A 21,848-nucleotide genomic window follows, 5' to 3' on the forward strand; every position below is an offset into this window, starting at 1 on the left:
GACTTGACGGGGTCAAAACCGTTCCGGGGTGCGTTTCTTAATAAACAAATGCTGCTGTAAAGCACGCTTTTTGGAAGGGCTGCGGGTTTGTGGACTGCAGTGTTAATCATACGGAGTGAGACGGACGTTTAGCTGTGCATGTTATTTAATTATTTGTTGCCGCTTATCGTGCCACGAAATCTCACTCAGCTCAGGTTCATGAAGAATCAACCAAAACAGATAGAGCTCTCTTTTTCGCAGAAATGTTCCCATAATCATGGTTATTCGACACGGGTTTGCAGATCCGTGAGAAAAATGTACTTTCAGGTGACATTCAGGCTGTCAACATAGCGTGTAGGTTACATCACTACCGTAGTATTGCATTAAGAGGTGTGGACATATAACCCATGTGACGTCCTACACACATTCGTGAAATTGGCCATATATCCCAATGTGGGGTCCACCTGAAAATTAGTCTTTAGATTCAGTGAGACTTCCCTGGTTACATTTAAGGGGAATGTATGAATTCTTCAACATAAATTCTCTAAAGATAGCATATATCAATCTGTGTTCATGGCAGTAAACAAACATTGGAATCCTCAGTGTTTTTCATTCCGCAAGTTACCAACGGGCAGACGCGCAATTTCATTCGTGACTCAGGTGGTGTAAGTTCCACTCCCATGATGGGCACCAGCGCTCTAACAACAGGAATAACGATTGCACCGAAAATGTAATTGCCACAATAGGAAAACACCAACACCACATTTACGGTCATAAAAACCCAACAATGCGATGAAATACCACGTCACGAATAAAGCAACACCACCAGACCAGTTCTAACGGTACGTGGCCGCCCTTTTGCCATGTTTGTTTGACCATACTTCACCACGCTGGACAGTGCGGATAGATGACGGGGCCGGGGCCCAGGAATCGTGGCCGCTGATGCCGGCAATTGAAGTCGGGCCACTGGGTTGATCGTGCAGTGCGCTAACCACTGTGCCACCGCTCCACCCATGCAAAGTCAAACAGCATTATTATGAAGTGACATGCTCACAACATGAATAATCTCTCCGTGAGAAAAGCCAAAAGGTTTACGAGACTATACGAAGCAGTGGCGTAGCGGTGTTGGCATAGGCCCCGGTGCAGCAAATAAAACCGGTAGGAGGAGAGGGGGGAGGGTAGGGGGGTAGGAGGAGGGGGGTAGGAGGAGGGGGGTAGGAGGAGGGGGGGGAGGGTAGGGGGGGGTACCCTCCCTCTCCAGCGTTCCCCCTTCTTTGTAGCCCAGCACTGGGAGTCGTCCCGAGGGTACACGGCGAATCGGGGCGACCGCCCTGTGCGCCCTGCTTTGGCCCCCCCCACCCCCCGTGCTTCAGAATCAGAATCATTATCAAGGACTGGAGGAATCCTTTCGATTTGATGACGTCACGGTGTCGGTAGTAATACTTCCGGTCTAGTCTGAAGGTGTGCCGGGGGTGGAGGGGCCCACTCAGTGGGATTTTCCCCCGGCCCCGCATCTCCCTACCGGCACTTGAGTCCTCTCTGGCCCGCGGTGCCCGGTGCAGTTCCACCGCCTGCACGCTCGGTAGAGCCCCGGACACCACCACCTGGGGCCGAGCGACAACGCCACCGACCCTGACCTCCCACACCCCCCCCCCCCCCACGGCAACTCTCTGCAGAGAAGTTCGTGGAGGCTTCGCCGAGGCGGGACGAGGAGGAGGAGGAGGGCGACGACGGCGTCACGTCGTCCGTGGCTGACCCGGCGGGGGCAGCGGACGTCTCGACGAGGAGCAGGGGCGGCCCAGCGGCGGTGGCGGCGGTGGCGGCGGTGGCGGCGGCGGCGGCGCCGGGGATGGAGGCTCTGATCCCCCCGGGGGGGTCGCCGGCTCCCAGCGCGGAGCTGGCGAGCGTCACCTGCGCCCTGGAGACCAAGGAGCTGTGGGAGAAGTTCCACGAGCTCGGCACCGAAATGATCATCACCAAATCCGGCCGGTACGAGCAGCGGCCCGGCCGTGTCGGTACAGGTCCTACCCCCCACACCCCCACCACCACTCCCACCACCCCCACCACCCTCACCACCCCCACCACCCCCACCACTCCCACCACCCCCGACACACCACACCAAGTATTCCCCCCTGCTGTGACTGTTGCGACTAGTGGCCTGCCACCGACTGGAGGCTACCAGCGGACCCGGTAATTCGGCCACGTGGGTTTTTCGAGCTCACGCTGTTACAGCTGTCCGACGGGTCGACGGGTTTTCGGGGTTTCATCCAATGCTGTAAATGGGAATAAATTACTGGGGGAACTCAAATGCCCCCCCCCCCACTTCGAGATCACGATCCCCCCCCACATCTGTTAGATCTGAACTATATAATAAAGCTATGCACGTACGTGTGTGTGTGTGCTGTAGTGTGGATCGGTAGTGTAGTGGTTAGCACACTGTGCTACGTTCAATTCCCACTCACGGTCGAAACCAGTCACGATTATCCGAGCAGGTCCTGGGCCTCCGCCAGGTCGACTCAACCTCAAACGAGTACCTGGTGCGGTGTGTAAACGTCACCACTTGGGAGACAAAGGCGTCACGTGCGCGGTGTCGGCCACCCACCCCCTCGTGCGCCACAGTGCCGGCCTTCATAGGCGCTCGCTGACAGCACTTGCCCTACCAACGGTCTATTGACACTACACTGGGGGACCTTTGTTTTTTGCGCAGACGCATGTTCCCCACGATCCGCGTGTCGTTCGGAGGAGTGGAGCCCGACGCGAAGTACATCGTGCTCATGGACATCGTGCCCGTGGACAACAAGCGCTACCGCTACGCGTACCACCGCTCCTCCTGGCTCGTGGCGGGCAAGGCCGACCCTCCGCTACCCGCGAGGTGCAACACGCGCGCTCGCTCGACACGCCCGCACCACCTCCCGCCCCACTGTGCCGCCCGTGCAGGGGCACACCCATTCACGCTGCTTCATTGCGCTGCCTCGAGATGAGCCAGCAACGTTCGGGAGAGCAGAGGCCCTCGTGAGAAGAGTTGCAAAAAAGGCTAAGACGTGTGGAGCATCAACCAACACGTGCACTCCGGTCATCCTCGCAGCGGCTTTTGGCGAGCCATCGGACACAGACGGTCACCGCATCGCGTGGCGCTTTCAGATGCGCTTCCGCGACCGTCTGGAACGCTCTTCCGATATTAGGAAGCCACTGGAGCTATGCACTTTTAAATCACCTAGATTGCAAACTCATTTCTTTAGAACTGATTTTTGTGTTTAGCTTGTTGTGGGGATAAAGAGGACCGAGAGACAGAACATCACAAACTACCGCTCAACGACTTGGCCATTCATACACCTTAATAGGCGCTCACTAACGCCACCACCGGCCCCCACACGGTCTTACGTAGGCTGCACGGTGTGGGACCTCGTCTGTGTGCGCGTGGTGCGTGCGTGCAGGCTGTACGTGCACCCGGACTCGCCGTTTGCCGGCGAGCAGCTGCACAAGCAGATGGTCTCCTTCGAGAAGCTCAAGCTCACCAACAACGAGCTGGACCAGCACGGCCACGTGAGTGCCGCCCGCCCGCCCTCCGCCGGGCGGCGGACTTCCCAGGGCGTGCCGCTGCCCTCGCCACGCGCTAGAACTCTCCGGCTCATCGGCAACCGTGTTTGGCCAGGGTTTTCATTTCAGCCGGGAGCTGTCCGAGGCTGAGCTCTGGAAAAATATGTTTTTCCAGAGCTTGAGTTTAATATCATTGGGAGGTGGCGGATGGGGGTGGGGGGTGCATGAAAGGCATGGTTGGAGGCAAGGGGTGCGATGGAGGGGAGTGGTGAGTGTATATTTGTATGTTGAACTTCTTCCACACCGTACGTAGCCAACCATGTTAATTGGAGGTGTGGGGGAAGGACATTAAACTAAAAACAAAAAGCAATTCCAAAGAAGTGAATTTTCAATCGAGCTTTCAAAAAAATGTAGTCGGCAAGGGGCTAGAGATGATACATGTCAGAGCACCGAGCTGGTATCAATTTGAATTTGTGGATTTCAATCTGGGCAGCCACCAGTAAATAAACTGGGTTCTTAACATATTTGGGTTTTTAACATATTTAGCTTTCACTTAATTTGCCATTCTGCCAGCTTTGAGGTATACAAGAGCCTTGGTTCGCTAGCCCCGTGATGAACGCCGCTCTAACAGGGCGGCACGTGAGCGGGTGCAGCGCCAGCGGTGAGCACGGTTGGCTACATACGATGCGAAAGAAGTTCAGCATGCATAAAAACTATGAAACATTTTATTTTATTTTACTAGGTAAGGCCCACTGAGCTGTATAGCTCTTTTTCAGATACGACCTGGCCACGAATAGTAGCTGACTCAACAAAGTGGCTAATTGCGTGGAAATTTATAACAGGCAAATTTATAGCAGCCAAATTTATAGCAGCCAAACACTGTGTTTGCATGTTTATAAATTTGGAGGGAAAAACCGGAAGACCCGGAGAAAAATCCCCACGACCACAGAGAGAGTGAGAGAACATGCAAACTCCAAATATACAGACGTCAAGATCGGGATCTAACCCACGACCTCCTGCATACCAGGCGAGGGAGTTAACATCTCTCCACCGCGGCGCCCCATACATAGATACACCAAGTGTGGATTGGAAGCAATTGAGTTGATCTGTGAAGTCGCTTTCCAGAGGCCGGCTGTCTGACACACACTGCATTTTGGTAGTGTCCCAAATGGAAATATATTAATTGCCGTGACGTGATTATGAAAGTCGCAACTGGAATATACTTCAATTAATAAAGACCAAACGAATCTTTAGTGCGTCCCCTTTGCTGAAACGAGCATGGGCCGGTACTCATCTCGGCTGACGGGAGGAAAAAATCAAACTCCACACAGTTAGCGCAATAACCTACCTGCTGTATCACATCACCGTTGGTGGATTCTGACCGATGATGAAAGTGTCCTTGTCAAGTCCATAGACTCTATAGCTCTACAATAACACGTTGCTCACTTTAAACGCAACGGTGCCGATGGTCATTTGTATTCGAACTCCTGTGAGCAATGCGAGTGCTAAGTTAATCTGACGACGCACACTTCATAAGCAACATTAGCACGGGCGGTTTACCAATTGGGACGTGGGTCCTTAATCAGGCTCACTTACCACTGACATTCATCCACGAGCACTCGGGCAAAAAATATCTCCCGCCGAGCGCCGCCAGAATTAAAACGCGGCAATAAATTACGGCTCCGTGCGCGATTACAGAAACGTAAAACCTGCCTGCGGAGACTTGACGGGCGGTAACAAATGAACAGCATTTCAATCACGGCGCTTGACGTTTGCGCGGATTTTAACCCTCACCCATCCACTGACCCTCCCCCCCCATACCCGCTGTCTCAGGCTGTAATGAGATCACGATTGTGAGCGCCGCGCGCGTCTCTGCAGGAATATTTACGTTTCTCATTAGGCGCCGCCTTGCGCGCCTGGATAGCGGCCGGGTGGGAGGGGGCATCCTTTAGCGGGATTATTCCTGAGCTGGCTCAAGAGCAGGCGCGTCCAGTCCCGTATCATCCGATAACGCGCCGGGGAAATGGGATCAAAGAAATGGCATCTGCTCGCTTGAGGACACTGCGGATCCCACAAGGCCGAGGCATTGTGAGCCGATGTCACGAGCAATTTACTGACGCACGATAAATCTGGATACGTGGCACACGGCACGTTGTGTTGTGCTGTGTACAATATCCTGTGCAGAGAGCTCACCCCCCAGCTCACCCCCCCAGCTCACCCCCCCAGCTCAACCCCCCAGCTCACCCACCCAGCTCACCCTCCCAGCTCACCCCCCCAGCTCACCCCCCAGCTCACCCCCCAGCTCACCCCCCCAGCTCACCCACCCAGCTCACCCCCCAGCTCACCCCCCAGCTCACCCCCCCAGCTCACCCCCCAGCTCACCCCCCCAGCTTACCCTCCCAGCTCACCCCCCCAGCTCACCCCCCAGCTCACCCCCCCAGCTCACCCACCCAGCTCACCCCCCCCGCCCCGCCCCCACATTACGTAATGCCGCGCATTGTCCGGTTGATGTGAAATGTTACAATGAGTTATTAAAGTGTTTCATTTTGCAACTTATGCCAACTTTTTTATTGGCATAAGTGGCAGTTTGGCCAAAGAGGGAACTCCAAATAACAATGGTGCTCATATGTTTGGATTCGATTTTCGTTGCTGGTACTGCGTTGGTTTCCACACATAGCGCACTGGACATGGCGACCTGAGTTCAATTCCAAGTGGCCATGATATTTGAACTGGTCCTGACCACTCCCTTCACCTACCCACTCTGGTCTTCATGTTAACGTATCTCCAAGCAATCTCCGCAAAACAGCAGAGCAGTGGATTGACAAAGAGCTCTAAGTTACTTATTACTTTTTATCGTAAATACGTGTGTGGGCGGGAGTGTATGTACGTGCGTCTGTGTGTGTGTGTGCGCGTGTGTGGGTGATTTTTGTACTTGTATTTGTGGTGAGTGCATTGTGCTGTGAACCAGACGTGTGCGACCAGCATATATTAGAATCGGGTAATGTTTCTCTAAACAGGCAGGACCTTTCACCCCGGAGTGTTGCTGAGTGAGCACTGTTACTGAGACCACCCTTTAACCCTGTCACTGCTGCTCCTGCTGCTACTCTGATCCTGCCAGTGCCTCTGCTGGTGCTGCTGCTTCTGCAGCTACTGCTGATGCTTCTTCTGCAGCTACTGGTTCTTCTGCTGGTGCTGCCCCTGTTTCTGCTACTGTTGCTGCTTCTGTAGCTGCTGCTGCCTCTGCTGGTGCTACTGCTTTTGCTGCTGCTGCTTCTGCAGCTACTGCTGATGCTTCTGCAGCTACTGGTGCTTCTGCTGGTGCTGCCCCTGTTGCTGCTACTGCTGCTGCTTCTGCAGCTACTGCTGCTGCTTCTGCAGCTACTGCTGCTGCTACTGCTGCTGCTTCTCCAGCTACTGGTGCTGCTTCTGCAGCTACTGCTGCTGCTTCTGCAGCTACTGCTGATGCTTCTGTTGCCTCCACCATTTGTGTGACTCTCCTCCGTTGCTCGTCTCCAGATAATCCTCAACTCCATGCACAAGTACCAACCGCGCGTGCACATCATCAAGAAGATGGACCACACCTCGTCCCTTGTCAACCTCAAGTCGGAGGAGTTCCGCACATTCGTGTTTCCAGAAACTGTCTTCACGGCCGTCACCGCCTACCAGAATCAACTGGTGTGTGCGTGTGTGTGTGTGTGCATGTGTGTGTGCGTGTGTGTGCGGTAGTGTAGTGGTTAGCGCGCTGCGCTATGAACCTGGCGACCCGGGTTCGATTCCCGCTCACGGCTAACACCAGTGACGATTATCTGAACCGGTCGTGGGCCTCCCCTAGGTCGACTCAGCCTTAAATGAGTACCTGGTGCGGTGTGTAAACATCGCCACTGGGGAAACAAAGGCGGTCGGGCGTGGTGCTGGCCACCCACCCCCTCGTGTACCGTTCCGAACTTCATAGGTGCTCGCTAACAGCACTTGTCCCTACAGTCTGTTAAGGCTATACGGGGGATCTTTGTCTTTATCTTTGTGTGCGTGTGTGTGTGTGTGTGCGTGCGTGTGTGTGCGTGTGTGTGCGTGTGTGGGTGGGGAGCAGTGGTGCAGCTGTTGGCGCACTACAAAACCGCCCACCCGAGTTCGATTCCCGCTCACGGCCAACACCGGTGACGATTATCTGAACCGGTCCTGGGCCTCCCTTAGGTAGACTCAACCTCAAATGATTACCTGGTGCGGTGTGTAAACATCGCCACTTGGGAGACAAAGGCGACCGGGCGTGTTGCTGGCCACCCACCCCCTCGTGTGCCGTGCCGGGCTTCAGAGATGCTAGCTCACAGCACTTGCCCCAAAAGTGTGTTAAGGCAACAGGAGGGAAGTTTGTCTTTATGTACGCATGTGCATGCGTTCAAAAAAGAGACCTACAGATGTTTCAAAGGACACTGCGAGTGGTGTGATAATTACCAGCATCCAATTCTTATCACGTCCCACATCATTAGTGAATGACGTCCACCTGATATAGATTGCCTCTCCTAGGTTTGACTAGGCCTTAACTTAGTACTGGGCGTGTCCCCACAGATCACGAAACTCAAAATCGACAGCAACCCATTCGCCAAGGGATTTCGTGACTCCTCACGCCTCAGCGACCTGGAAAGGTGAGTCTTTGGGCCGGTAGCACCACTTGACCCCGCCTGGCTATTCGATAAATGTATACATTTTTATTTATTTAACGTTGTGGTGCAGTACAGTATCTGTCGCAATAATAATTATAGTGACGACTTGTATAGCGCCGTAACGTGGCAAGCTATTACAGTGGCACTTGGAGGGCTTATGAGAACTCATGACATACAACATATACGAATATAAAATAACTGCTTCTTGCACGCACGGTCCGATGCACGCATGGGTGAGTCGTAAGGAGACATTCCAATCGACAGATCAACGCATTGCGTTACATCCCTGGTAAGCATATTGTTGATGCTCTTGGAATGTCCACAATCACAATCATTACCAAATGAATATATCTGCGGAGTGGTGGAGTGGTGGTTCAGCGCTTAGCGCAATGCACCCTGAACCCCGTGACCTGAGTTGGGTTTTCGGGCAGCAGTAAATCAGTGGCGAGTGGGAGCTGAACTGCTCCCGAACTGCTCCTGGGTACCATCCCGCATTGACCAGCACGGTGAAGTATGGTCAAACATATTCTTAGGTTTTTTCGGTAAAGTTACGTAGGTAAAAATTTAAAATTTTAATTAATAAAAGTAAAATATGGTCAAACAACTCTCACGTGGTGAGTTCTTCATCCAGCGGTGGAGACCCAGCCCTGTGCTCTGCCACTCTAGATCCCAGAAGCGTTGACTCTTTCTTGAACACGGCCATTATGAGTCCTCTCAGGATGAGTGATGGACAGAGGCACCCAGCCCTAGGGCTCAAACCCATGACCCAAGCAATTCCCGGTCAAGGGTCGTCTTAGCCAACGATGCTTATGTGGTATATAAAATGAGTACCACTTTGTGGGGGTTGACAGCGGTTGTCCTACTCACTCCTGCCAAAGCAAAGAAAGTCCACTGCTGATTCATTGCAACCAATGGGAATATGGTGAGTTGACAAATACTTTGACAATTGTGGGGTGTGTTTGTTGTTAAAATAGGTGGCCATGAGCCCACGAAGAGAGACAGTGCTTAAATCTAGTTCTCGTAGTGGTGCCAGCCAGAGGTGGGACAAAGTCATTGTTATGCAAGTCCAAGTCGAGTCGCAAGTCATCAAATTCATGACTCGAGTCTGACTCGAGTCCAAGTCACATGACTCGAGTCCACATCTCATAGGTGGGACAAAGTCATTGTTATGCAAGTCCAAGTCGAGTCGCAAGTCATCAAATTCATGACTCGAGTCTGACTCGAGTCCAAGTCACATGACTCGAGTCCACACCTCTGGTGCCAGCTCAATGTGTCAGACACGGCCATCACGAGTCCGCAGAGAGAGCATGCCAGAGAGACACCAAGCCCAGGACTCAAACCCGTCGTCTTCACGATGCCGGGCTCAGTGTTTCAGACACGACCATCATGAGCCCCCTGAGAGCGAGAAAGACACAGAGACACTCCGTCTAGGATTCAAATGCACCATTTTTCCGATGCCAGCTTGGTGTTGCTGTGGCGAGATGTTAACCTCCTCGCCCCGTACACAGGAGGTCATGGGTTCGATCCCGATCCCGACCCTGACGCCTGTGTGTTTGGAGTTTGCGTGTCTCTCTCCCCGTGGTCGCGTGGATTTTCCTCCGGGTCCTCTGGTTTTCCTCTCCACATTTAGAATCAACGTCACGATTGCAGAGTATTTGGCCGCTGTAAATTTCCACACGATAAGCCCCACTTTGTTGGGCTATCATTTGTGATAGCCAGGTTGCTTGTGAAGAATAGCTACACAGCTCAGTTTTAGTGTTTTTCGTCTCAGACACGGCCACTATGAACCACCCCCCCCCCCCATCCCAAGCCAGCGACGTGGCCAGCTCCAGGCCGTGCGCGATCGCCAGCGTTGGGGCCGACACTCTGCGGCCCTCTCGGCGCGCAGAGCCGAGAGGGCGCGCGAATGCAGCGCCCGGCAACCCCCCCACCACCCCCGCACACACCCGGAGGAGTCTGGGGCTGCCCATTGTGGAGAGGTCACGGCGGCTCCAGCCAGACTCGCACCGGCTACTCTCGTAATGGTTTTACGCGTCCCTCCCCGCGTCCGCGTGCAGCAGACGCGCGCGTCTCTCGGCGGCCCGGCGCGGCGCGCAGGAGCCACAATGGACTAGGGGCAAACAATGCGCCGCGATATTGACCGTTTGGACAAAAAAATCCAAATAAAATGCACGTTTTTTTTTCATTATTCATGAGCCACCGTCAGCGAAATTCAATAGCTGCTCACGAGGCATCGCTCGTGTTTGATACGGAGATCCATACCGGGAACAAAGATCATATGCCCGGTGCTCTGAAACGTCCAATTAAAACACTTTAGCAACATAAACAGGCACTCTGTCGCAGACATAAATCCACTCCTTCAGATAGAATATGTACGTACGGACGGACGCATGAGCTATCATTCCAAACTGACGTTGAGGAATTACATGTAGTGCAAAGCAACGATATGTTTACAAACTTGGAACGGTGGCATGGCGGTGAGTGCACTTGCGACCTGGGGTTCGATTCCCAGCCAAGGCTGACAGTGGCGAGTGATATCCGTGAGGGTCGGGGCCCCCTTCAGAAACACACACTGACTGACGTGGTGAAGTATAGTCAGACCAGCAATGTGTTCGGAGGCCTTCGTCCAGTCGTGGATTTCACAGAGAGCTGGAAACCATTATTTAGTTCAACAGAGTAAGTGCTATTATGTTGGCTGGACCTTGTTTGATTGATGAAACGATTGAAATTATTTGTATGACGAGCCTGAGTTCGTTACCTTTTGATCTTATCCACAGCGTGAATTATTGGATAATGACTCAAACTTAAGCCTGGCCCGCAGCTAAAGTGTGTGTACTGTATACTTGTAGGGATTAAAGTTAAAGGTGTCTCCCTGCTCGAACAGGTTGAGGGTAACACTCAGCTCTGTTTAGTCTCGAGTCAAAGGTGGGATGGGAGCTCTACATTGCTATGGAAGGGCCATGTTTATATCAGGAAAGTGTATAATCGTCATTATCATCAGCGGTGATCAATCCACCGCTGGATGAAATCCTCCCCCAGCTGTGGCCGTCTGTCACGAATCATGAAACATTTACAGTTGAAAAATAAATTGTTGCCAAATTTACAGCTGAGATAAGCACGGTTATAACATTAAGTTTTTGGTTGGGTTTAATTAATTACATTTATGGTCAATGAATTCATTTTCCGATGAGGGTAACCCCACATCGTCATCATCATAATCCCTCCAAGGTGTGTAAAATATGTACCACCTTGTGAGACACCTACACTTGGTGTAACAAAGCCAACGTTGGCTGCTGTTTTTAATAAAGGATGGACTGGTCCCTGTCATAAGAATATGGAATTGCCATCGCTGTGGGTCAGGACCAACGATGAGTGTCGCCAAACACTTTATTACGCACAAAGTTCTTGCCACAAATAATCCACAAGATCTTGCCGATCTCATCAAGGAGCATAAACTATCACGCGAACTCTCTGGTCATCCTCGCACCGGCTTTTGGCTAACCGTCGTACAAAGACGGCCACGACATCGCACGGCGCTTTCAGTTGCGCTTCTGCGGCCGTCTGGAACGCTCTTCCGGTAATAGGAAGCCACTGGAGCTATGCACTTTTAAATAATCTAGATTGAAAACGCGTTTATTTCTAAATGCTTTATGTGTTAAGTTTGTTGTCCTTCCCCCACACCTCCGATTGGCACGGTTGGCTATGTACGGTGCGAGAGAAGTTCAGCACACACACGCACACATACGACACTTACCAGAGCACTTTGACCTTTACTTAAAAATGAAATTGAATTAAGTTTTTGCTGCTGTTGAGCGATATTCCCGAGGAAGGCAGAGAGCGCCTTGAAATGTCAACTCTTTCTGTTAATCTCGCCTCGCGTACGACACTCGCGATCAATACGCACGCCTTGCGCGTCTCCAATTGGCACGTAAGCACGCTTGCACGCACGCGCGCACGCGCTTGGGGGAAAAAAAAACACTAGACCGAGAAAAAGAGGGAAACGATAACGGAAGCTCTTAAATGTTATTTTTGCTTACAGATTTGTCCGAGGCACTAATGGCTTTGGAGTAAGTCAATTTGATGGCCATTAGAATGCAAACGCGATTATTGTGGAGTCGGATGTCGGGCCGCGATTGCATTAGGGGAGCAGAGCTTGTTTTTAGTTCCAGAAAGCAATTCAGAGCCGCGGTCTCTGGGGGCACATTTACAGACGCAATGCTATTAGTCGTGCTTTCTGCCACACACAAAGACCAGTGTTTACCCCCTAATTTAGCCGGTGGGAAGATAAATGATAATTTGATGACTGCGCTATGACGGCGCATCTGCATCTGTCCTTAAGGAAGATGCGAATTTATTTGTTGTCCCTCGCTTGTGGGCCAACCAACCAGAGTTGGGGGTAAATGTCATGAGCGCCGGCGTACGTATCCAGTCCTGACGGCGGGGGGGGGGGTGCGTACGTTAGTGAGCGGCGGGGACGGGATGGGTGCAGTGGTTGGGCACGCTGCGCTCCGAGCCCGGGGAGCCCGAGTTCGATTCCACGCGACGGCTAACTTCAGCGGGCGAGTGGTGTCTGAAACGGCCCAACGGGTGGGACCAGTTCACCAAGGCGCAGTAGTGCGGCCGGCGTTGTGAAGTACGGCAAAACGATCCCCAATGATTGACGTGGCAATAGGGAGGGAGGCCTTCATCCGGCGGTGGATTTGCAAAAGGTCTGTAAACAAAGAGTCGTTCGTTGATTCTTTTATCCGCGATGTGTTCATTTGCGCGAAAGTTTCGATCAAATCCTGAAAGCGGCTGCCGTTGAAATAATTATTTCACATTCCTGTGGTAGGCGCAATTGGTCACAATTCCACATTCCTATGACGAGAGCAAGTTCGCAGCCAACACCAGTGACGATTAGGTCGACTCAGCCTCAAATGAGTACCCGGTACGATCTGTAAATATCACTACTAGGGAGACAAAGGCGGCCAGGTGTGGTGCTGGCCACCCACCCTGCCGTTTGAAGTGTCGGCCTTCATAGGTGCTCGCTAAGAGCCCCAACAGTTTGTTAAGGCAATACGGGGGATCTTTGTCCTTATCATGTGTAGATGCATGCATATGCATATTTGTGTAAGTTTGTGTATTACTTTAGTGTTAAAAATTTTCACCATGAATATCAAACTACTGTCTCATAAATGTAAGCGTTTATTTCTGGCATTTGAAGTTTTATGGCAGCCATTGAACGTTTTTTTCTATGTCTGCTTTTTTTAAAAAGAGACGTGTGGTCTCAGTTGACTCTCACTTGGTCGTAAAGATTACTGATTGACGTGTGTGTGTTTGCGTGCGTGTGTGTAGGCATGAGCGTGTGTGTGTCTGTGTATGGGAGAGCGGCTCACGCTCACAGGCAACATCGGTGACGCATAATTGAACCAGTCCTGAGCGTCCCGAAGGTAGACTGAGCATTAAATGAGTACCTGGTGTGGGTCCCTAAAAACATCGGCAATGGGGAAACAAAGACGGCCGGGTAGGGTGCTGCCGACTTGCCCCCTCGTGTGCCGTACAAGTCTTGGTCGGTGCTCGCGAACAGCATTTGCCCCAATAGTTTCTGTAGGCTACACGTGTGTTTGTGTCTGTGCGTGCGTAGAGCGCAGCAGTTAGCGGAGTGCGCTTCGAACCTGGCCAGCCGAGTTCGATACCCGCTCACGGCCAACACCACTCACGATTATCTGAACCAGTTCTGGGCCTCCCCTAGGTCGACCCGGCCTCAATTTAGCACCCGGTGTTAGGTTGAAAACATTGCTCCGACGGTCCGTTAAGGATAACACGGGGTGGGGGATCTTCGTCTTTGTGCGCGCGTGCCAGCAGCGTGTACCTGGAGCGCGCGTGTGCGGGAGGCCCGGGCCGCGAGAGCGTCGACAGCCTCATCCAGAAGCACACGTACGCACGCTCGCCCGTGCGCCCCTACTCTACCAGCGGCGGCGACGACGACCTGGACGACGCGCAATGCGGCGCACCTCCACGCGGTTCGTGCGCCCGCTCGCTCGCTCGTTCAATAAACCTCCTGCTCACTCACTCACTCACCCGTCCCACCTGCTTGCTTGCTCGCTCACTGACTCGCTCGCTCAATAAACCCCCTGCTCACTCACTCACTCACCCGTCCCACCTGCTTGCTTGCTCGCTCACTGACTCGCACGCTCAATAAATCCCCTGCTCACTCACTCACTCACCCGTCCCACCTGCTTGCTAGCTCGCTCACTGACTCGCTCGCTCAATAAATTCCCTGCTCACTCACTCACTCACCCGTCCCACCTGCTTGCTTGCTCGCTCACTGACTCGCACGCTCAATAAATCCCCTGCTCACTCACTCACTCACTCACCGTCCCACCTGCTTGCTTGCTCGCCCACTGACTCGCTCGCTCAATAAATTCCCTGCTCACTCACTCACTCACTCGTCCCACCTGCTTGCTTGCTCGCCCACTGACTCGCTCGCTCAATAAATTCCCTGCTCACTCACTCACTCGCCCGTCCCACCTGCTTGCTAGCTCGCTCACTGACTCGCTCACTCAATAAATTCCCTGCTCACTCACTCACTCACTCGTCCCACCTGCTTGCTTGCTCGCCCACTGACTCGCTCGCTCAATAAATTCCCTGCTCACTCACTCACTCGCCCGTCCCACCTGCTTGCTAGCTCGCTCACTGACTCGCTCGCTCAATAAATCCCCTGCTCACTCACTCACTCACCCGTCCCACCTGCTTGCTAGCTCGCTCACTGACTCACTCGCTCAATAAATCCCCTGCTCACTCACTCACTCACCCGTCCCACTTGCTTGCTTGCTCGCTCACTGACTCGCTCACTCAATAAATCCCCTGCTCACTCACTCACTCACTCGTCCCACCTGCTTGCTTGCTCGCTCACTGACTCGCTCGCTCAATAAACCCCCTGCTCACTCACTCACTCACCCGTCCCACCTGCTTGCTTGCTCGCTCACTGACTCGCTCGCTCAATAAATCCCCTGCTCACTCACTCACTCACCCGTCCCACCTGCTTGCTTGCTCGCTCACTGACTCGCTCACTCAATAAACCCCCTGCTCACTCACTCACTCACCCGTCCCACCTGCTTGCTTGCTCGCCCACTGACTCGCTCGCTCAATAAATCCCCTGCTCACTCACTCACTCACCCGTCCCACCTGCTTGCTTGCTCGCTCACTGACTCGCTCGCTCGCTCAATAAACCCCCTGCTCACTCACTCACTCACCCGTCCCACCTGCATACTCACTTTTCGAATCCCCTGCTCACTCACCTGCCCCACCTACTCGCTCACTCACTCACTCACCTGTCCCACCTGCTTACACACTCACTTTATGAATCTCCTGCTCACTCACCTGCCCCACCTACTTGCTCGCTCGCTCACTCGCTCAGCCACCTGGCCGCTCACTCACTCGCCCGCTCGCCTGACACGGCCCGGTGGTAGGGCGCCCGCCACTTGTCACAGAGTTCCGCGGTTTGAATCCGGCAGGCCGCCTCGGTTATTACTGCGGCTGTGTATCGCACACTTGCACTCACAACCTGTTTATCACTCACCTGCACTCGCATTTGTGTATCGCACACCTGTATGTCGCACACCTGTGCTCACCTGTGTATCACAGCCCTGCGCTCACTCCCCTACACTCGCACCCCTACGCCGACACCCCCTGCGCCAACAACTCCCCGTGCGCCAACTCCCCCTGCGCCAACTCCCCCTGCGCCAACTCCCCGTGCACTAACTCCCCGTGCGCCAACTCCCCGTGCGCTAACTCCCCCGGCTTCGCGCGTGCGATTTCAGGCTCGGCCTTCACCTCCACGGCAGGGCTGGCGCTGGGTGGGGCGTGGGTGTCCCACGCCTTCTCTCCGTCCGGCGCGCCCATCGCGGCGCCCCTGCCCGGCCGCCCGGACCGCGTCTCTCCGTCGTGCGCCTCCTCCTCTTCCTCCTCCTCCTCGTCGTCTTCGTCCTCCTCCGCCTGCTCCACCTCCTCCTCCATCTCCCCGTCCACCTCCTCGGTGCACGCTGCCGCGGCGGCGGCGCACGCCTACGCGCGGCTCGGCGGCCTGCAGGCGCACGGTGCCGGCGTGCACGGCCCGGCCCTCTCGGCCTTCCACCTGCAGCGCTACCACCACTACTTCCAGCAGGGACCGTACGCCGCCGCCATGCAGGGCATGCGGCACCACTCGGCCGTGATGACGCACTTCGTATGAGCGCCGATCGCGCGCCGCCGCTTGTTTGTTTTGGGGTTGTTGCTGTTGTTGCTGTTGTTGTTGTTTTTACTGCAGCCGGTGACGGTACTGGGAAGTCCGCTTGTCACCGGCGCTGCTGTTGTTGTTGTTGTTGTCACCGTTGTCGTGATCAGGCCACCGTCGTTGGCACTGCCGCCGATCGTTGGCGTTGCTACTGCCTTGTTATCCATCGTCGTTGTCAGCGTGATCGTTTTAGAACGATTGTCATAATATAATTTCCATCATAACTGCTGTCATCGTGATCGTCATCATCATTTCAATAATTACGGTCATAATCTCTCTCATAATTGCCATTGCATTCATCGTAATGTAATTAAATATCATTCCCGTCAACATGTAAATAAGAATTTGCATTGACATTAATATTATCCCAATAGTATATTCGGGTTAGCTTTAGTATATAATAGTATATTTAATACAGCTAACCCGAATATATACTGTACTTGATCGGTAGAGCTGTGACAGCCTAAATCAGAAATTATCCTCATCACCATGGTTTCGGTTAAAATGATCAGTCATCATCGTCGTCATCATCATCGTCAGGTTTAATTGTAAAGCCCCTTTTTAAATACGCAATGTCCAAAAGTTCATCCTCGATCTTGAGAAATCATAATTTTATTTTTCGATTTAAAGCTTTCGTGACTGCAGGGATTCATCTTCTTGGTTCTTTCGGTAAAGTCACGTAGAAGGGAAATAATGAAAATAAAACATTATAAAATACAATTGTATTTAATAAAATACAATTGTATTTTATTATAATTTTATTATTGGACATATGTGAAAAAGAGCTTGATAGCTCATCGGATTCCTCCAGTATAAATACATTTTCTGATTCTCACGTGCAAAAGAAGCCCAGCAAACACATTCTAACATTACAAAGTTCAGATTCAAACATCTTGGCAGTCGCCTATAACTGGCTGTGATAATTACACTCATGAATAGAAGCAGAAAAAACCCCCACTTTAAACATAGGTTGAAATATGTTTACTTAATAATCCTCCCTGTTCCCTTGATGCATGAGTGTGTGTGTGCGCGCTGGTGTCCGTTTATAGAACCTGGTACTCAAAACACTCCACTCCCAACCTCTGTTCACACTCACTAAATCCCGGATCTATTGAGCCGAGATCCTTATAAAGTAAATATATATAGAGAGACAGATAACTATGTATAAGTTTAAATTAGATATCGAAAGAGTGTCTACACTGCCTGGCCATGGCTCGATGGCTTGACATGGCTCGGCAGGGTTGAGAATGTTGTAAAAATGTGATGACAAAATTCGGTCAAATGGAGTCGAAGGGGAATGCATCACTCAAATCGACGAGAAATAAAACGACGTTCATTAAAACGCCACCGCTGGGAAAATGTGTCACCGACTGCGCTATAGAAAACGCTGCAGGCCCGTTGTCATGTGTGGAAGCGGCTGCCGGTGTAGTTGTCCGTTCGTATGTTGAACTTCTTTCGTACCGTACGTAGCCAACCGCGCTAATCGGAGGTGCGGGGGAAGGACAACAAACTAAACACAACAAGCTGTTCTAAAGAAATGTGTTTTCAAACTGGGTGATTGAAAAGTGCACAACTCCAGTGGCCTTTCTAATATCGGAAGGAGGAGCGTTCCAGACGGCCACAAGGATAACCGTTCGTTGGGGGGGGGGGTTACGCTGATGTACGTAGCCTTCATCATGGGACCTCCTTTGCCAGTACCAAAATATACTAATAGGGTTTTTCCCCTTTTCATTACTCTGGCAGTGCGTTGTCTTTGAACTGTGTGCCTTTTGGCGTCATATGGTCGAACACCATATGAGACTAGGCTCTAAAGAAAGCTGTCTCTGGTGTGGACCATTCAGTTTCAAAGACAATGCATAAATTATCAGAGTATTGTTTTTTGTTTGCATTTGACTGCAAGTATTGTGGTTAATGTAAGCATGATTCCTTGCAAAAGGTGTCAGTTTTTGTTGCCAGAAAAAAAGGGAAAAACCCTATTAGTACGTAGCCTTGTCTCTAACGCCGTGTGTATAACGTGGCTTGTTTCAGTGCACGCTCAGCTCCCCGCTCTTGTCACCGCCGTCGCTGATTGCGCGATCACGAGCCGCGACGACTCTTAAATGCTGTACCGGTCTTCAAGACTCGGAGGCGGAAAACTTGCCCCAAGCGTGTGACGCTCGATTGCCTCGGGTGCCGGGAGTTCAAATTCCGGTTGGAGGTCGATGCAGCCCGTCATCGACAACACACATCGATTAACATACATTTCGCACGCCCGTGATGCTGCCAATGCGTTGCGCGTATTACAATCGATCGTTTATAACGCACACAAATTATACAACGATTTTCCTGTAGCCTTATGGAATCGTCGAGAGACAACAAACTGGGCAGAACATACGAGACATTTGCACGAGGCTACCAATGTTACTCTACATATGAGACCAAACAGAAGTGATTCCTGACCCCAAATCATGCCAGTTCATTGAATCATAACTGGGAATGAGGGCCTCCCCATATGCAGGTCATGGAGGTTCATCATGCTGGTCGGTGTGGATTGGTGATGATGGCAGGAAGCATATATGTGGGAGCATAGTGCAGTACAACAACAATGGATTTTGCTTCACTGCCCTCTGCTGCACACAGAGTAGCCCCTCCGTGTGACTTGCATACACCGCCGCATGTCTACAAACTGGCAGTGCAGCTCTGTTGTCGTACTACAGGGCAGAGTGAAATGCTGAGCAAGTGTTCCGCACACTGTGTAGTGATGTCACCGTCTCAGGAGGGGGCGTCGGGGCTGCGTGTGGGGTGGACGGCCGCGTCTGTTACAAGGCGCATCGCGTTCTCGGGCTCGTGAGATGTGCCACGTGGTTTTTTTTTCTTCCCCACCCCCCACCCCCCCGGGCGACGGTGATAAGGCGGAGGAGAGTGATGAACACCAGACGACCTCGGCAGGGAATCTTGCGTAGCTCCCACTCAAAACTATTTACAAGCAGCGGCGGCGGCGGCGACGGAGAGGGCTACATTCGTACGGCAAATATGTGTTCGGTCCGCATCAGTACCGTGCGAGTCAATGTGCAGTGGGTGGCTGTACTGGGGCAGGACACTGGGAACAAGTGGCACAGTTGGCTAGGTACGGTGTGAAAGAAGTTGAACACACGTACATGCAAGTAGACGTTTATAGTTGAGCTTAAGCGATTGTGCACGCATGCGTGTGTGTTGAACTTCTTTCGCACCGTACGTAGCCAACCGTGCTAATCGTGGGTGCCGGGGCAAGGGCAACAACGCGTACACAAAGAGTTCTAAAGAAACGAGTTTGTTAGTCGAGGTTTGACGACATAGCGCCAAACATCGGCTCAACGACGAGAGAGACCCAGTGAACGCCGTTTGCGCTCGACGGTAAAAGCTGCGGGAAACGCAGCAGATGTCACTGTCGGCGTGAAGTATTGGCGACGAGAGACGGTCGGGTTCCAAATTTGTTGCCGTTGCGAGACGTTCGGAATGATTCGAATCGGTTTGAAAGGGACAAAAGTTTGACAAATTTCTTTCACGTTTCTGCCGAACAAAGAGAGCGCATCTGGCTGCACGGTGGTGTGTTTTGAGCGTGCGATTGAAATGTTGGAAACTTGAGTTAAATTCCCAGTAAAGTTTTGACTCGACCATTCACTACCCGCAAGGTCAAGGAAATGAATACCACTTCGTGGTGAATCAGTCGTGGTTCTGTGGAGAAAACCCTGACATAGGAATGTGGAATTTCCACCACTGGCTCAAAGCCATAAATGGAAATGAGCATCACCCTGGTTGGTGTGACTCGTAAACGTTGTTTTGCTTAGCAGTTTTATGGAAGTACATTCCATATTCATTCACACAAACTTCAGTCATTGTACTATTTTTTTGTAAAAACATATCCGAGGCTACATTTCTCAGCATCGCTCGTGCCAAAAAAAAATGGTTTTCTTTTACTTGTTCCAACAATAGATCTGTGATCAAACCCTGGACACATTTCTTCTGGTCCCTGGGCCTATTGCGCTGGCATGGCCTCTTCCTTCACCGATGATATCTCCTTGCAAGTGCCTCTCCACTTGCGTCTGTTCGCCGACGCGTCTTTGAGACGCCTACCATCCCGTCCACTGGATGTCATTGCCTATTCTGATAAATCTCGGTGAGTCACTGCAAAAGAACTTCCTCTGATTTCTAAATGTGGCCTGAAAAACATTCTCCTGATATCGTGGACAATTCAAGCCTTAATACTCCAGAACAGTGGTTTCCTTTTCCCACAGCCTACTAATCACAGGGTAACTGATGATTAGTTCAAATGTTACCGCATCGGCACATTCCTGATTTTGTTTAAACGCATCGACGAGGCTCAAACTCTTATTTTCCCCCTTTTTTTCTGAGAGAAACACCAGATGGCAGAAATGTCAAGATTTTCTTATCGTCTCGGCGACAGGAAATATAACCGTCCTATTTTTTTATTATATTTTTTTGTTCCATCGCATTCTGATGTTCGTCTGGGCGCAGTGACTGGGCAGTGGCCTATGACAGCGGTATGCACGACACACCGACGCTCTCGATCCGGATGTATTTATATCCGGACGGCGATATATTAAGCGCCAGTGCCTCGTACGTGCGCGGAACACCCCGGGGCTATCTGTGTGGAGCCGTGTTCAGTGAGTGCTACCAAATGATGAAACGCACCATGCGTGTGGCTGGCATCGCGCTAAGTGGGTGCATTTGAATTGTCGAGTCTCCGAGATGGCACGAGAGAAAACGGAGGTAGCACCGGTGCCGAGATGTTAACTAACTCGCCCGGTATGCAGGAGTTTGTGGATTCGATCCTGACACTGACGCCTGTACATTTGGAGTTTGCATGTTCTCCCCCGTGGTCTTGTGGATTGTTCTCCGGGTATTTGGCTGCTATAGATTTCCACAAGATGAGCCGATTGGTTGAGCTATCACTTGTCACCAGGTCGCCTCTGAAAAAGAGCTACATAACCCAGTGGGCCTTACCTGGTAACATAAAAAAAAGTTTAATCGTAAATATTTGAGCATCGTTTCACGTAAAATTGTCCCCCGCTTTGACTCTTCTATTGTCAAACATCCCTCTCGCTGTGGCGTTTACTTGTTTTTACTTACTGGCCTATGTCGCTCCAATGTTGCTTCGTGAAGGTCTCGCCCTGGCGGGCCGTGACCGTTGTTTGACCATACTTCACCGCGCTCACCAGTGTGCGTGGGTTCCAAGGGCCAGATCACGCGGCACTCACCGCGGCTGGGAACTGATCTCAGGTCTCTGGGTTCATAGCGTGGTGCTCAAACCACCGGGTGGCCACCACCCCCCTCCCCCCCCCATGGCGTTTAAACACAGGAGTCGGTATGTTGTGTGTACCTATATCACACTCGCGCAAAACAGCACTCTGAACGATGGCCAGGTGGCTCACAGGCCTCGT

At 52.1% G+C, this 21,848-nt stretch overlaps 1 protein-coding gene across 1 annotated transcript in view; it reads left to right on the plus strand.

Moving 5' to 3' along the window:
- LOC144942138 (T-box transcription factor TBX20-like) overlaps positions 1-16,386 on the plus strand; it is a 34,149-nt gene extending 17,763 nt beyond the window's left edge. Inside the window, exons 2-8 of the mRNA XM_078868898.1 lie at positions 1,656-1,968; positions 2,687-2,851; positions 3,414-3,522; positions 7,033-7,191; positions 8,080-8,156; positions 14,016-14,176; positions 15,977-16,386. Of these exons, the coding sequence (XP_078725024.1) occupies positions 1,656-1,968; positions 2,687-2,851; positions 3,414-3,522; positions 7,033-7,191; positions 8,080-8,156; positions 14,016-14,176; positions 15,977-16,386 (1,394 nt within the window). The remainder of the gene's footprint in view (positions 1-1,655; positions 1,969-2,686; positions 2,852-3,413; positions 3,523-7,032; positions 7,192-8,079; positions 8,157-14,015; positions 14,177-15,976) is intronic.
- The last annotated feature ends 5,462 nt before the right edge of the window (positions 16,387-21,848 follow it).

Source organism: Lampetra fluviatilis, chromosome 26, assembly GCF_964198595.1.
Source record: "Lampetra fluviatilis chromosome 26, kcLamFluv1.1, whole genome shotgun sequence".
Taxonomy (NCBI): Eukaryota; Metazoa; Chordata; class Hyperoartia; order Petromyzontiformes; family Petromyzontidae; genus Lampetra; species Lampetra fluviatilis.